Below are 18,185 nucleotides of genomic sequence, written 5' to 3' on the forward strand. Positions count from 1 at the left end.
GTTGGAGCCTTTTCTGCTGGCACTGCCTTCAGGGCTGGGGAGCCTCCCTCTTGCTTTGTTGCCTCCTGCTTATTTGAATAAATACTTCCACCCACTCTTTGGCTTTGTTTCCTTCTCCTTTGACTCTTGTTTTTCCTCACCTGCACTCTTCCTCACAATACTGACTTCTGGGCTGCAACTGCCAGGTTTTACCCTCTTCTTTTTCTTCTCCCACCACTTCCCACTTTGTCAAATTGTGAACACCCACTCCTCTGGAGACAACTTCCTGAATTACTAGGAACATCTTTTTATTCCATCCCTGAAAAGTCCCTGAGGCATCTGGCCATCCTCTGCCGCCCCGGTTTCCCAGGCAGGGATGCCCCTGTGGCTGGAACCTCCCTTCTCACTCAGAGAAGACTCAAATTGTTCTATGGCCCCATGGCTGCCACATAGTCACTCACTTTCATCTCTGTATTGTCTTCTAGGTCTCAAGACACCTCCTGGCTACTGTTGCGCACCACAATCCACGTAGGTACTCTAGTCATCTTTCTGCTTTTCCTCTATTGTCAGAATATCAGCTTACCTGCTGGTTCACTGCAGACAGAGTGTGGCTCACTCTGCCCACAAAGGAAGCCACAGCAGACTTTATCTGGCCACAGTCTTATCTCCAAAATCTGGCCACCACACTTCATGGCCACAGTCTTGTCTCCAAAATCTGCTAGCTGTATACATCTACACTTCATCCATTCCACGTCTTTATTCCATAAGACCAAGTGTCTGTCCAGGGTTAAATGAACTTTATAAAGTTACTCTCATGCTAATGTTCAGGCACATGACTGTCTCTTTGAGACAGCGTAAAATTGATCAGGACAGAAAGATTCTGGTCCTAGATTTGCTGTGCACTTACTCTGTGACCTTGGACAAATGACTTTACTTCAAGGATTAGAACAACTTATCCATCGTCCAGAGGTGTCGCGAAGATTAATTAATTCACGTTTTTAAGGTGATTTGAGGATCTGCTAATGAAAGATGCTATATAAATGCTAATTTTTATTATTCATTCCCACATCTATATATTCAGCTGTCTCCTAAAATGGTCACCCTAAGCAATTACTAACTATTAAACTCTTTGAAAGAATGAAAATGAGGAACTGAAATTTCATTCTGAATCCTGAATTTTCTTCCTTTTCAAGATGTAAGCCTTGTGATTTCTAAGTCATTTAAATGCAGATCTTTTGGCTGAATCACGCTTATATATGATGCTTATTCTTAATAATAAGGATATGGAGATTTGGAAAAATTACCACTGAACAAAGCAGCACTCAGAAATTCAGTCTACTGTTCAAACACATACAACCTGTACAATATCAAACCCAGCAAGGTTTTAAGCCTTTTAGACATAAAGCATTTTTATAGCAAGCAAAATATTTTAATGCAATTCCATTCTAACCTCTCTAGCACACTTTAAAGAGCCATTCTATGTAGAAGACTCCATATGGTCTTTAAGATTATTTACAGTGTTATGTTATTATATGCACACTCACTGAAAATTCTTGTAAAAACTTCTGTGATTTTGCATAAATGTTATGTAGTTTGTGCTTACGTGGTCATTATTTTAGTAGACCTGCTAGTCTCTGGGATATGCAAGTTAGAGATGGAAACAGTGGCTACTCTGCTAATTCAGAATGATTGGACGCTCTTGTCTACAGGGAGCTCCAGCCACTCAGGAGTGAACTTGGACTCACTGCCCCTATGCCTTTGGTTCCAAAGAATGATTCTCCTCAGAAACCCTATTCTGTTTAGGTCTGATCTACCGACAGAATTTAGGGATTTATCCTAGATTCCCATCTACGGTAGAATTTCCTCAATGCAGCTGGGAAAACCCTCAAAATTACACCGCACATCAAGTCACTCCAGCCTTTCAGGGTGTCTCTTCATCTTGGCCTCGTAGAAGGCACAGTCTTGTGGGAAGAAGGAAGGGGCAATTGCCTCTGGGCACTTTTGAACATTAGAATATTGTCAACAAACTTCTGATGGAAAGAGTAGGCAACCGATTATATTGTCTTATGAAATAATCTGTTATATTAAGATAATTGGCAATACATATTAAAAAATGCATATATTGCATTGTATATTGAACATATGCAATATATCCGCAGTGGGTTTACAGCAAAACTTCAAGACAGAGGATATGAAAGTCACATACAAAACAGTTACAGGAGGTATGTCAAAAGAAAACTAGACATTACTTGTCTTACTTGACTTAGATCTTACTTGATTAATTGTAATACAATATGAGTGATATTGATACCTGTTGACTACTCTTTACATCACTTTGTGGGTAGAAAGGAAGCTGAGGGGAGCTTGCTTTTCCACAAAAGCCTTGTGGTTTGACCTCAGAGTCCTGACTCTTGATCTGCTTGATTTACATCCCTCCCAAGAGTTCACAATTTAAGACCAAAACATTTAGTGGTCATAATTCTGTAAGAGCTAAGAAAAAAACATTTCCTCTGAAAGATATCAGTCTAAGGTAATAATAAAGTCTATAATCAGTGTAATGGTAGATCTCATTGAAACATTCCAATTTTGTTATTTTAACAGCTGCCCTCACACAGAAAACCCAGACCTTGCTTAAAGTTTGTAGTGCCATCCAGAAACTACTTTAACCACCAAAAGACTTCTGGTACCCAAGAAACATCAGGAGGATCTTCTGTTTGTTTAGGAGTGCTCTACTTGGTTCCCATTATGACAGATAGGTATCATTTTAATCATAGAGGGTTCATTTTTAAAAATATGACCTCGAGAAAGGGGATTCTGATGCTCTACTGGAAAAAGCATATGTCCAGAATCTTAAACACAACATACCCCAAATTCTTAGACAATACATAACTGCAAAAGCTAATGTGACCCTTCTCCCCCAGTGCAGTGCCCCATGAATCTATCTATCTATCCATCCATCTATCTATCTATTTATCTACCTCTTATCTATTAATCAATCAGTCTATCTATCAGTGTATCATCTATCTAACTTTCAAATATCAAGGGAAGGCTTGTTCCATTGCTTACTTCTAAAGAACTCATTGATATCGTTGATCCAGTTTCACTTCTCGATAATCCCGCATTTTCATCCAACTCAGAGGCCATGAAGTTCTTCACAGCTGTGCGAGGCTCAAAGGGCAAATTCTGCATATGTTCCTGGGGTGCGAGATGTTGCTCTAAGTTCATATTGAACTGGTCCATGACAGGAGGATTCATGTTGAATTCAGGATTCACTTTGTAGTGCAATAGCCTTTCGTGGGGCAGGGTTTCCATGCCAATATTCATTTTGCTTTCTTCTTTCATCGATGGCTGGGTATTAACAGAACTTCTGGGCATCACAATATAGTCACTCTCCATCATTCTTTCTTGAGGATGAACGATGTCCATATCCGCCCCTCTCAAATTATCATCCGTACATAAGTACACAGTTCTCCGCAACTCACTGTTCTCTTTTTTCAAACATTGATTGCCCAGCTCATTCATACTCATGGGCATGTGCAGACCTGTGGGTTGCTGAATAATGACTTTGGAAATGACGTTTCCAGGCAATGTTGAATAGCTTAGCCCTTCAGGGTTTGTTCCCTTTTCTTCTTCATCATCATTTAGAGAAATCCTGGAGAGGGTGCCTGTTATTGTTGCTGCTCGGCAAGGACCAATATCCTTGTGAAGAACTGTGAATTAGAACATAAAAGTAAATAAAAGAAAGTTAATGCACACTTATTGACTACTATTGTATTCTGTTGTCCCTCATTTTACTAAACATTTTCCTTAGTAAAATAAAAATTATTAAAAATTACATATCTATTTTTTGCACATGGTCCAAATTACTCATTCACTCTGTGTTGATTCTGACATGCTCTTATAGTTCTCAGGCAGCCCACAGATAAAACATATGGGAAAACTGATGAACAGACTTTCAAAAATCTCAGTGCCTTAACCCTAAATAACTCAGCCTAACTTTTCAGGGGAAAGGTAGATTACCAGAGAAATTTTCTCCATCTGTCTACTGCAAAGGGCTTTATAAAATTATGGATATATTAACAAGAGTTTGACTTTTTCTTAAAGGGTTTTCCCCTAAAGTATTCTACAAGTTCTACTCATTAAAATACTTCTTGAGAGAGGTAATCAATGAGAATTTCATCCTACTACATCAGAAATCCCTTCAAAAATTATGCCCATTGAAAACTAATGAGCATTTATCTGTGAAGTCCATATGGTCAAGTAGATGCAGGGTTCAAAAGTATTTATCATCTTCAGTTCCATGCAGGAAAAGTAAGGCATTTTTTTAACAAGATCAATCCATAAGCTCCAATGCCCTTGAGGGGGTATTAAAAGTGCCAACTGACTTTAAGCAGAAAAAAGCTGTATGAGTCTCTAAAACCTCCATTCCATTTTAAGCCTGCAAAATAATGACTTAGAAAACTTAAAAATGCATGATAACTTGTAGTAAGAAAGAGAACAAAATGAAAACATAAACCACACCAAGGAAAAACCAATCAACAGAAGAGTTCATAATTCTTTATGAAAATATAGTTTAGTTTTTTTCTCCTTTTTGCCTCTCTAGAAGGAAGAAAATCATATTTTATGTGTAATGGAGGCAGAATGACTTGAAGCCTGCTTAGTTGCAGGCAGCTGTCGGTTTTGAGGTCTGAGAGAATGAAATTCTGAAGACGTTTTCTTGGTCATGGCGGTGCTGAAAGCACAGAGAACAGCACTGTGTGCAAGGTGGTTCAACACGGCCTCCAAGTACTGCCCTATCAACAAGTAGAGCCATTGCCATTGAATGTTTTGTTAGGCATAGGTAGCTATAACTATTTGGTTTATTATCTCCTCATGAAAAGTCTCAGACATATTCAATTTTACCCATTATTATCCAGTTTTCAAATAGCATCCTAATTATTATGCATTAAAGCAGAGTTTACAAAATAGAAGGTTCTGAATGTCTTTCCCTATTACAAAGAAGAGAAGCTTTCAACTTAATTCAAGACATGCATCATTCATGTAATATCTTTTATCTTTAGAGATACTGTATTTAATCATTGTATTAGGTCTCTTTCTTCTTAGATATTCAAGATGTAATTCACCTATACTCCAGTCAAAATTTTTAAAAATGAGCAGAAAAAAACCCCCAAAAAACAAAACAAACAAACAAAAGATGTTAAATCTACATTGTGTATTTTTTATTAATCCACAATGTGGTGTGACTTTTTATATTTAACGATAATGTTTAAAAAGTAGAATAATTCAGTTTAAAAAAGTTATTTCCAAACCTCTTAAATTAATAGATAGGTAATGAATTGTGGTTGCCAGGAACAATTTACTTGAAAATATTCAGAGATAAAGTATGTTAAATTAATAGATTTAGTAATATTCCAAATAAAATACCTTAAAATATCTCCAAATTCAGGGAAGAATATTTTTAATCCTTAACTGTAGGCAAAAATTAATCCAAAATTTATAGCAATACAATATAAAGGCTAGTTATGGGAACCTATTACATTTTATTAAGGACATATAATTTTATACTTTTATCAGTATTTTGTAAACTGTAAAGTAAACCTTGGTACTGAATATTGATCTCATAATCTGCATTTGTATAAAATACATTTAGTTTGTATTAATGTAATATGATTTGTAGTTATAGTAGCACATTTTTATCAATGATACAGCTGTCTTTGCTGAAAATTTGTATATCTTAAATATTTGGGGAAATATAATTCTTCTTATTAAGTAGTGTCGACTCTATACGAGAAATTTAACTGTTTCTTTGACTTACTTAACATGGATATCCAAATTTTGAATATAAAACATAAACAAATCGACACCACCTACACATACAAATGTGATGTTGAAGTGATGGGAATTTTGAGAGAAATTAGTCAAGTTGTGAAGCGCAAAATGCAAATAAAACCAAGACAAAGCAAAAAGCACCTGAATATTTTAGCATAATCAGATATACACTCCACCCTTTGGGAAAGTGAATTTCAACAAAACTTAGGGAAAGATTATTCAGAGACCAGGAATTGAGACTTTAACACTGAATATACCTCAACATGGAAGGAAGTCTTTAGAAAAACACAGGGGCAAGTTCCTGATAAGCTCAGCTAAAAAAAGGCACAGACAGAAAATGAAAAATTAAAAGAATTTTTTTCTAATAAAATAATGATACTGGCCTAATATTAAGAATACTAAATCTCAGAATACAATGAATCTGGGGAAAATGGGTATTTTAACAAAAGAGAACAAGATGAATATAACTCCTTTATTTGTAAAGTTTGGATGAAGATTTAGAAGGCATTCTTATCAAAATTTCAAAGGCCAAACAATTTCAAATGGATAGAATGGTAACCTAAAACCAGTAAGATAGTAGCAAATAGAGATAAATGCAAAGGCTAGATTTTTCATCAAGGACTAAAAAAACAAACAAACAAAAAAACCCCAGAACTTTTACAAATCATAGACTGGGAAATCCCTGACAGCTACTACAAAAAGTCTTGGGGATTTTAAATGATAATCAGTTGACACTAGTACTGTACCAGCTGCTATGAAATCAGATGCAAAGGTAGATAGCATTAATACAAGGAAAGAGCCAACTGTGATAAATGCTGGCTAAGTGTGGGCAGCATAGTTAAAACTTGGGCACCATAATTTCAAATGATTGACACCTGGGGTACCATGTCTGCCTGGGAGGATGCTCTGAGGAATGAGTGAAGAAACATGGTTTGTTCAGTCTGGAAAAAAAAAAAAAAAAAACCTAGATTGGGCTAAGTAGTATTTGCTTTCAAATATTTGGATAGTTAGGTGAAGTGGATATTCACTCTTATTCTCAAAGGCACCACGAAAACCAATGAATAAAAGGTTAAATAAGGTATATTTTGTCCCAATATAAAGGAACATTATTCATCTACTCTTGGTGGGTGTCCACAGGCTGGAGAACAGACGTCGGGAACGCTGTCCCTGGGACCCAGCTCTCTAAGACGGTGTGCGCATGCTCTGAAAATACAGCAACAAAGCTGTGATACACACACACACACCCAAACACACTCACACACAATGGTATTTCATCCTTCCAGCATGGATGATGAAATTGAGGCACAGAGAGACATCAACTTGACTGGCCTTACACCTGACAACCAGTAATAGGTGGATGGAAGGCTTCTGTCTCCAAGTCAATGCTTTCCTGCAGTCACAGTACTTCCAATCAACCATTTTCACTTCCTCGCATTCCCCATTCATATTCTCTCTCTCTCTCATTCCCTCCCCCTTCTCCTACATCTGCTATTACAATGTTTCCAGTTGAAAGACTCAATTTACACATTTACAGGAATATGTGATGGGTAAACCACAGCATTTTCTTTAAAATCAAAATCATAAAAATGATTCAACATCTAATGATTATATTTTCAAAATTCAAATATTCTTACCTGATCTACAAGCAATGTCTACATCCTTTTCAAAGTCTGTCTGTAACAAGAAATAATGACATAGAATCATCATTTAATGAAGACCTCAAGTGACTTTTACTGACCAAATTATCTGAAGTTAACAAATATCTGACTCTGAGATACCAGGATATTGTTTTGTGCAAAGGAAGTTTATCAAGGAATAATCAAGTTGTTTTTAAGAGTATTTTCTAGAGACCACATGTTGGATAAAATCAGTGGGAACATGGTGTATGACTTTAATAAGGCAAAACTATACCCATGGTCATCTAACACCAGATGTGAAAAAACAGAATTTCAAGGCAATTCCTTAAACCACAATAAAAAGATCGGAATGTGAAATATTATGAAGATACTTAAATAAATGTCTTTGTTATTTCTATTTTTATGCATTCATTTTGAATATATGTTTGTAATGCAATATCTTATAATACAGCTTTGTCAAATCCTTAATAGTCAAACTAGGCTCTTCTGATGATACATTTTCATGCAAATGTGACAAAAGATTTTCAGGCTTAGGAATTAAAATTGAAGATGAAACAATACTAATCTGGCCTAGAACCTGCTTAGAGTTTAGTTCCATCCTCATATTTTCCCCAAACTTTTACTGTAAACAAATTAGTTTATTTTTAATGATGAAATTAAATTAGCCCATCTTTTTTTTTTTTTTTTTTTTTTTGCCGTACGCGGGCCTCTCACTGTTGTGGCCTCTCCCGTTGCGGAGCACAGGCTCCGGACACGCAGGCTCAGCGGCCATGGCTCACGGGCCCAGCCGCTCCGCAGCATGTGGGATCTTCCCGGACCGGGGCACCAACCCGTGTCCCCTGCATAAGCAGGCGGACTCTCAACCACTGCGCCAGCAGGGAAGCCCAAATTAGCCCATCTTAATCAATTCTTAGATTCAAGATATCAGTATTTATCTCTTTGTTTTTAATAAGGAATTAATCATTCCTTCTCCTGTCTTAGTTACTAGTATACCGTTTAGACTGTTTTTGTGTTGCCGAATCCAAACACATCGATAATATATCAAGCATATTACTAAGAAAACTCTATTTAAGCCATGACGTTAATGACACAGTTTAAACCTTACTTCATTTCTAAAATATACGGAAGTGGTTATGTGTAAAGTACCCCTTATCCCAACAACAGTCAGAGCTCATGTACAATGGTTGGCCTTCTTCTGGGAGTGTGTCTGCCCCTCATACTTTAGGGCAGTGGCTCTCGTCTTGGGCTGCCCCCTGGAGCCACCAATGCCTGGGTTCTATCCCAGGATGCTGGTTTCCTTGCTCTGGAGTGCGGCTCCTCTGAGGAATCTGAATGGGAAGCAAGGCGAGAACCACTTCAGGTCTTGCTTTAAGACCAGATGTGCAGGTACCATCCTGTTCTGATCTGTAAACAAACATGATCCTATGGACACACTGTTAACCCTAACTCTGTGTGAGGATGAACATACCCCCTGGTGTCACCCAGAAACTCCACACTCAACACATCAAGGGTCCAGTAACAGATCCAGGACTCCTAACCAGTCCAGACAGAACCGTCATCTGGTATCAGAGTTCCAAGCCTGTGACCGAACTACAGTCAAAGTCATTCAAAATGGAATTTTGATACTATTTTACGACTAAGAATATTTGCTTATTCCCTTGAGAAATCATGACTGAATGAAGACTCAGAGGGGAATTAAAAGCTCACCATGATTTGAGCATGCCCGTTAGGAAAAGAACTGGAAGAATCAGCATTGATTGGGTCCTGACAGTTTCTCAATCGGCATCTAAATGCATCTTGAACCTGTGAAAAAAGGACAAACATTCATTTTCTTCTCTCTTGGTAATGACCAGATACTGTCCATATTGGCAATTGACTGAGAAAACCATTAGCACAGTTTTTATGATCCAATACCCGTTTTGTTTACTTGGTGCACCTGGACTTTGGTCCATGCCCAGGGAATTCATCATTTACCAACATCTGTAGAGGGAGGTGCTGGGAACTCCTCAGCTGTCCCCATGCCTGTGTCTGGCTCAATACTAATCATTCTTGCCCGACGGCAGGATTATTTCCACTGCTACAAACAATATGCCTGTCTTTCAAGGGGGATTTACTATTCGGTATGGCATAATCTTCACAACAGCTTTAAACATTGGGAAAAATGAGATGACTTAATGATCTGTCGACCAAAATTGATCTGGGATTTTCCTTTTATGTCTTACGTAATGCATATTGGGGAGACCATTTCTTGTCTAGCTTCAAGTACTCTGTGCCCTTATGTGCAAACAAAACAAAACAAAACAAAACAAAAAACCCACACACAATGAAACAAAAAGGTAAAAAAAACTACTCTGTTTCTGGTTGATTCTCGTGGGAAAAAAAAAGGCCACTTAGCAAAGCCGAACTTCCTTAATATACATTCACAACTGGATTCTGAGCAAAGAACAAACACATCACAAGGAAATTCGAAGAACGTTAAATCCTTTGTTAAACAGCACATGGATAAACCTGAATAGATGAATAACAAACACACAAATCAGCCGACAGCTACTCTGACGTCATGGTACCTCTGTGTCTGCTGGTCCGTCCACCTCCTGCAGCTCATTAGGCCCCTAACAAGCTTGCTGGTGGGCATCACCATAAGTCAAGTCAATGGCAATGTCATTTTACTAGTATTTGGCTTTTCTGACTTCACATTATTGTTACTCCCCTCCTTGTTTATTATAATCTGTCTTATCGGGTTACCAAACAAAGCACAGATGATGTGACATTCCTTCTATTTTCCTGAAGCACCATTGTAGGGGCCACCAAGGGAAACATAATGATGTCCAGTTTTGCAAAGCATGTATATAAAACATCCTGTCACTTCTTGTGAGATGTGCGTAGTTTATGTATTGGCCATAAAAAAACCCTGAGCCTATTAAGCTGTTTTCAGCTCCTCTCACCCATTTCAAAAATTCGTTAGCAGCCTGTTTCCCAAACGGCAAGATGTGGATAGTGACGTGAAGTTTAGTTACCACCACTGAGCCCTGGCTGCAGTTCCATCATGAGACCTCTGCCCACGTGCTGGATTTCTCCCCTCAGATTCTGATCCTGGTGGTATGTGAATTAATTAATTCACTATGGCTGTGAATTAAGTGGGGGGTGGGCTCCATATTCTCTGACCCTTCCATTTTCTGATTCTAATATTTCTTTTTTTAACCATTTTCTAATTGAAGTATAGTTAACTTACAATGCTGTGTTAGTCTCAGGTGTACAGCAGGGTGATTCAGTTATACATATAATATATATATATATATCCTTTTCAGATTCTTTTCTGTTATAGGTTATTACAAGATATTGAGTTCCCTGTGCTATACAGTAGGTCCTTGTTGTTCATCTATTTTATCTATAGTAGTGTGTATATTCTAATATTTCTAAATCTGAAACTTTCTGGAAAAAAAGAACAAGGAGTTGTCTGATACAACTGGGTGAGGTAATTTCTTATTTCCTCTTTCAGACACATCAGTAAAAGTTCAGGCTCAGTGAAATTTAGTCTGATCATCTTTTCCTGAAGAACTGGATGCATATTTGGAAGTAATTCATCCAGCTTCTCCCTTGGAGGAGACATGGCATGGACAAACTAGAGTCTTTAGAAGCGAATGCTCCTTAGATTAAGAAGTCATAGCTGTGAGACATAAAGCGACACAATTAATAATCAGAAGATCGTTATACACTAGGGTAATGCGTCTCCCGTTTGCCAGATGATCTCTGTTTCTGTTACACAGAAATTTGCATTTGGGGGAAAACTCTAAGAAAGTATATCTGTTTCAGAAGAAAAATTCTAAGAACTAATGTCAGAAAAATAGGTACTTGCCAATTTTCTGTTTGTGCCCCGAGGCAACTGTTAAAGAAGCACACACTTTATAAAAGAAGATAAATAACGTGTTAGAAATGTTGCCTTCCAGGAGCTTGTCACATGAATTTGTTTCAAATCTGCTTCTGAGCACCAGCACCCATAAAATATGAAAGGTGGCCCTTGGTAAAACGAAACATTAACTCTTGTTCACCAGCCACTCTATTTTCAGGCCTTCAGAGTGCAGTTGTCAAGGATATTTTTGTCTGACAATGAAATACGGAAAAGCAACTCCTGTCAGTTTCTCTTCAAAATCCACTATCTGATTGCTTGAAGGAGATATAAAAGAAATCTCCTTTTCATAACACACACATACAAAACCGATACCTTAAACTGCCAAACTCCCAAATATGACAATGGATTAAGGGCATTTCCATACTGGAGAATGATGTCAGCTCCATGAATCAGTCAATGCTAGTCACAAGAAATATAAAACAGAAAAGCATAAAAAGTCTACAGTAAATTCAAGGTCATTTTACTGATCATATAAATGCCATGATTTAAGTATTGGATTCTCTGACACTTTTAGTGCCTCTGTTCCTTCTAATTCAGAAAGATTTGCAGGAGAAGTTCTTCTGTTTGATTAAAAAAAAAAATCTTAAAAATACATTCAGGCAATCTAGCTGAACTAGCCTTAAATATTTATCCAGCACTGACAGGGAAGCATGATTAGACTAGATTTTGTTCTGTGTACTATTACCACAGAAAAGGGTGTTTCAAGCAGGACAGTACCTGGAAAACGCATCTGCAGCTATTTGAAAACATTTTGATAACTAAATGAATGTTCTGTCAGGTAAGCAAAGAGACTTTTATCTTTGGTGAACTAATGTGTATTGTACTTATGGAGAACAGCTAGAAGTTTTAAGAAAGCAAGTCTACAAGGACCTTAATTCCGAACAAGGAGAAAGCATCAAAACAAACAAAAGACAGAATCTCGACCTGGCTATTGCATGCTGAAATTAAAACTTTCTGTGCCAAAAGGAACATTTACAACACTGGCCAATAATAGCCTTGGTGTCTTTCTTGCCTTGTGATTAAGACTGAAGAAAAATAACTGTTAGAAGATGCAGATATTTACTATTTAAGCTCCTTAAGCTGACTGACTGTGGAGAACGAGTCACTTATTTGAGGTTCCAATTTAATTTAAAATTTCTTTTTAGATATTAAAATCATGATACCTGAATTCTTCCAATATCAATCATGTTTTAAACTTATGTAGGACCAGTAAATACAATTTTTAAACAAACCCGTCTAGAATAATTAAACATTTAATACCAATTTTGGCACAGTTAAAATCTAGATTTCAAAATGTCCTCTTTTTATAATACTCTGCCATAGATCTTCCACCTTGACGTCAGACAGAGGGTTAAAAAGTATCGGGGGTGTAGCAAAGAATTGATATGTGAATAGCCCTGTAATATTTAGGAGACTTTAAGGAAACCCGGTATCATGTTGTGAAATAAAAAAGAGTGGCAAGAAACATCTCCAAAAATAAGGTGAGGTGAACACAATAAGCTAACAGGTTGTCTTCTGAAAGGATCCTGCCAGGCACCACCAAAGTTATCCCGACCAGATCCTGCTGGGGCTGCTCTAAAATCTCTTGAAAAAGCTATCAACCCTTTTCCTGTGGACAGATTCCTGGATGAGACCAGAGTTCAAAGAGGTCCACAGGGCGTGTCTCTCTCCTGTCCCTCCCCTAGGGACAGTGATTCGGTTCATCTCAGCCGCCGCCAGCGAGAGCTTCTCTGCTGGTCTCCGCTCCGAAGACAGCTGGCAATGTCACTGTGAACGTCGGTGCCAGATTTAGAGATTGCTGGGGAAGAGCAGGGAGCATTGCTTGGCAGTGCTGCAATTCAGAGGAAGCTTCAGGAGAGAGCTGCACTGTTTGAAACAGGCTCTGTATTTAGCTACAGACCCCAAAGCTTCACCTTTTAAGAAGACAGCTTTACCTCCAGTTTTTCTTCCTGACTTCCCAATTCCAGAAGATCATTTTAAGCAAAGAAAAGAAATAAAGTTACATTCTTGTGATTTTTTGATTGTTAGCTTGGGAGGAGGGAAGTTTCTTAAATGTTCTGGTTATTTTCTGAATCTAGTATCGACTATTGTTTCTATTGATTCACATCTGTACAAATGGCTTTTTAATTACATGAAATTTCATATAATTTCACCATTAAATGAACAAGAGTGTTGTCAATTTCATGTGTCTAATACCAATTCACAGAAGCACCATGAATGACTACACACTATTAAAATATTATTTGACCTCTCTGAGAGCAAGGGAGATGAACAAAAATGGTTTGTCATTTGCTATATGTGGAAGGGAAAATATGGACTTCGGTCCCAACTTTCAGTCCTAATGATGTTCTATCGGAATTCTCTAACACCTAAAGGATCTTTCACTTAGTCTCAAAATTCTCACAGCTTTTACTATTTTTTGTATCAGATTTGGGGGTCACATAAGCTGCCCAGACAGCATTTCACATACAGGATCTGAAAAAATGTAACAGTATTTCTTCGGCATGAAGGAGAGAAAAGAAGGAAAGGGAAGTCATACACCAGCCACCTCCACCCATGCCTTCACCGAAGATACTTCATCATAGCCTCGCACCATCCACGTCAAGGCAGAAAATAAAAACCTAACTCATGACCTCTTATTTCTTTTATTAATTTTAAAACTTTACTCCAAACATACTCAACTTCCTGTCACCAGCTTAACACTGTTGCAAGCTGGGACCCTGGGGTCTGAAGAGAGAGAGAGGTGAGATTTGCCCTTTCATGCAGGCAGGCACTTGAAGAATTTTGGGTAACAGTAAGCCACGGCTGGATGCTACCTGGCGGACATGCCAGAGTTTGCCAATCTCTGCCATGAGCTCTCTGTGTCTTAATTTGTTCACTGATGCCATTGTACTAATCTGACTTCATGCTTTTGTTAACCTCCTGTATGGAGTTGGAGAACCACGCACGCAGATTAAGATGGGTAGAAATATCCATGACATAATTGCAACTATGCTCCAATCAGGAAAACCTAATCCGGAGTGAGATATAAGACTTATATTTTCCTGCCTAAGAGGTGAGATGACTATTGAGTGAAGGGAGGCTGGTGATTTCTGGGGAAAAGTATAGAGGGTTTTATATGGTCCTTCCTTGGGTCCTGTCTACGCTCCTATTTAAAGGCGCTCTCTGTGCTTCCTACCCTCTGTTCCGATTAAAATCCAGCTTTATTGCGGTAGCTTTAGCCATCCTCCCACTTCCAGACACACATTCTATCTTATTAAAAACAAAACAAACAAAATCTTTAAATGTATTTCTTTTGAAAGCTTCAATTCAGCCCGACCAAGATAAAGCTCTTAGCAACCCACCTCGCTCTCCCTTTAACCCAACTTCCCTCTGAGCAAGGACGAGGACCCTAACGCTCCCTACCCTGGGCAACTCACCCACCTTCTAAAATCTATTCTTCACGACACACTGTGGCCTCTCACCAAGGCCGCTGCACACCCCAAGGAGAAAGCTCTAAAACATCACTTAGTGCCGTGCCCTTAAATGTCGTCAGTTCTGTCTTTCTCTTGGTGCTGCAGTCAGAGCCACTAAAAAAAAAATCTCTCCACTTGTTTTATGCCCCCATGTGCCCCAGGTGGTCTCAGAGGAGAGTCAACTCTCCACCACTCACCACAGGCTTCATTTCTTGCAAGTCGTATGCCCGGGACCCTCTCTCCATTTTCCTCCACTTGAAACGTTCGCTTTCTTAATCAGGACCCCGTTAAGTTCTGAAGTCTCCTATCACCCACTCCCCCATCTTCAAAACCCACTGAAGCCCCTGCTCTTCAGGGGGCTGTACAATGTACCTTCTTCCGTGGTCATGAGTCCTACCTAAATTCCCTGTAGATCAAGCTGGGAGATTCATGCAACTCTCCATCTGAACTTTTTTATATGCAATACGACCTCTTTTCAAATTGCTCTCTAGTTATTTCACCACTACTGGCCTCATTTACGTTTTAAAATGATTTGGGGAGAATATTGGTTTTACATGAGATAGCTAAGGAGGCTTGTCTGCTTCATATGATCACTGTCATGTGTTTGTAAATAAGTTTGTTTATCTGTATTTTTATGAAAACAATAAGATGAAATGGGACATTGACAGAAAAAAAATGGTGGAAGGGAGTGGGAGAAACAGAAAGAAAGAAAAGAACTGTTCGTGTTTATTTTAAGCATTTGTTACAAAATCACTTCCCAGGTTTGGATGAAACTTCTGGGACCTCCTCTGGCGGAGCTTGGCTCTCCTGCCAGCGCTGGGGAAAGAGAAAGATGAGCTTGGCCCTGTTACTGATGTACAGAGCAGCCCTAGGATCCTCACATACCGATACAACAAAATTATCCATTTAAGTACTTTCCTTTTTCCTTTCCTTCCAGTGAAGGGGTTTTATTGTAGCTTATTTTGTACTACAATCTTGTTATTTTACCCCTCTGACATCAAGCTGCCCGACTGTCTTAGAGCCAGGCACAGAGACAGGAGAGATGAGAAGAATGTACAGGCACCAGGAAAGTGGTTTCCTAGCAACAGGAACTATTTCAAAGCTTTCATAACTCTTGTGCAGTTAGAATTTCCATAGCAATGTGGAGAATAGTAAATAGTAGCTATGTCGCTATGTGCATGCTGCAAATGAATTCTTCTCAAGAAATGATGGCTAAATGAAGGAAGCACCTATATTTGTTCTGTTGGATCCTGTCTCATTACGTATGACACATATTAGTTTCCAAGATCTAGGTTTGTTGCTGAAAGTAATGTGTTGTGATAAATCAGATGGTTTAATTTTTAAAAATATTCTTATTCCCTCTTGGTGTTTGCACTTCTGTCAGTGACATCTGCTAAAGCAATTCAAAAGAGAAAGGGACTTCAGAAGAAGACCCTGTACTTCAAGAATAAACATTTTATGAAACCGAAATATTAAGATATCAGCTCTGGAGGTCACAACAAACTGCTAGTCAAAGAATCAATTTGCTTTTTTAGAAAAGTGGAATATAATTGAGTTGAGATGGTAGTAGGATGATCCTTTCTCCTTCCCCTCCTGACTTGAAATAATTTAGGTTTTCTAATTCAACCCACTGAAAGCAAAGCCACTTTTAAAATGGATGAAGCCCCACACACATCACATTCAAAATGCCACAGTTACAGTATTTCATTTCTTTTCTCCTTAAACTGCAAGGCTCTCTTCCCCTCTGTGCAGACCCACCTGCTTCATAGAAGACTGTAAAAGTCATATGGGTAAAGCCTTTTTCTGTTGTTTTATCTTTGACTTTTTTTTTTAACATCTTTATTGGAGTATAATTGCTTTACAGTGGTGTGTTAGTTTCTTCTGTATAACAAAGTGAATCAGCTATATGTATACATATATCCCCATATCCCCAACCTCTTGCATCTCCCTCCCACTCTCCCTATCCCACCCCTCTAGGTGGTCACAAAGCACCGAGCTGATCTCCCTGTGCTATGCGGCTGCTTCCCACTAGGTATCTATTTTACATTGGGTAGTATATATATGTCCATGCCACTCTCTCACTTCGTCCCAGCTTACCCTGCCCACTCCCCGTGTCCTCAGGTCCATTCTCTACATCTGCATCTTTATTGCTGTCCTGTCCTGTCCCTAGATTCCTCAGAACCATTTTTTTTATTAGATTCCACATATATGTGTTAGCATATGGTATTTGTTTTTCTCTTTCTGACTTCCTTCACTCTGTACAATAGACTCTTAAGTCTATCCACCTCACTATAAATAACTCAATTTCATTTCTTTTTGTGGCTAATATTCCATTGCATATATGTGCCGCAGCTTCTTTATCCATTTCTCTGTCAATGGACACATAGGTTGCTTCCAAAGCCTTTTGAATTCATATTGGATGAATCATTAAAGACTACAAACAACCATTTTATGTTAGTATGTATCAAAAATACACAGAAACAGAAATATGTTTATCTGTACCCAGTCCCTTTCTAAATTGAAGGAAGGAAATATTCCTTACATTGCTTATACACTTTTAAGAAAGAAAAAGACCAGGGAATTCCTTGGCAGTCTAGTGGTTAGGACTCTGCGCGTTCACTGCCGAGGGCCCGGGTTCAATCCCTGGTTGGGGAAATAAGATCCCACAAGCTGCATGACACAGGCAAATAAATAAATAAATAAATAAATATTTAAAAAATAAACATTTAGCTTAGATGCTGGCATACAGCAAGAACACCATAAATATTAAACAAATAAAAAGAAAGAAAGGAAAAAAAAGTCCATACAAATTATCTTGAATTATTGTGACGAAAATATTTTAAAGTGAAGAAAGCAGTAGAGATAAAACTGTATTCCTAGCATCTCCTATGGGATTATCAAGTAGATCACTAGATTTGAGTCATTATACAATATGTTACAGGTAGCTATTGAGACTATTTGCTTTGGTCTATTTTTATGAGATGTTTGTTCACAGGATATAGCAAGGACATGGAAAGATGCCTTATTCTCCTGGACTGTGGTTAATGCTAGGGCAGTGTGATCACAGGTACTATGAGATAGACCCATTGCTAGTGTCGGGCAACACACATTTAGAAGGTCAGAAAGAATTTCTATGAATTCAGTGAGACATCCTTATGATGTGGTCTTTGGGATTTGCAAAATTTAAACAGGGTTCTTTTGGTTTTTCGGTAACAATTGCCACTGAGGAATTCTGAGAGACTTGCCTATAACTGAAATCTGCTCTGTGTATTTATAGCACTGTTACAGGGTATTTTTAAGGGTCAATGAAAAAATACTAGATATGCAAGTTTCCATTTCAGTGTTGGAATGAGAGACATGACACTCTGCTATTGA

At 38.3% G+C, this 18,185-nt stretch overlaps 1 protein-coding gene across 2 annotated transcripts in view; it reads right to left on the reverse strand.

Moving 5' to 3' along the window:
- The window catches only part of ADGRB3 (adhesion G protein-coupled receptor B3), a 798,133-nt gene that overhangs the window by 23,812 nt on the left and 756,136 nt on the right, over window positions 1-18,185 (reverse strand). For both annotated transcript variants that reach the window (XM_027093283.1, XM_027093293.1), the window contains 3 exons: window positions 9,153-9,248; window positions 7,443-7,482; window positions 3,046-3,689 (listed from right to left, as the gene is read on the reverse strand). In XM_027093283.1, the coding sequence (XP_026949084.1) occupies window positions 3,046-3,689; window positions 7,443-7,482; window positions 9,153-9,248 (780 nt within the window). The remainder of the gene's footprint in view (window positions 1-3,045; window positions 3,690-7,442; window positions 7,483-9,152; window positions 9,249-18,185) is intronic.

This window comes from Aethalodelphis obliquidens, unplaced genomic scaffold (assembly GCF_003676395.1).
Source record: "Aethalodelphis obliquidens isolate GAN/ISIS:26980383/991018 unplaced genomic scaffold, ASM367639v1 scaffold3, whole genome shotgun sequence".
NCBI classification, from domain to species: domain Eukaryota; kingdom Metazoa; phylum Chordata; class Mammalia; order Artiodactyla; family Delphinidae; genus Aethalodelphis; species Aethalodelphis obliquidens.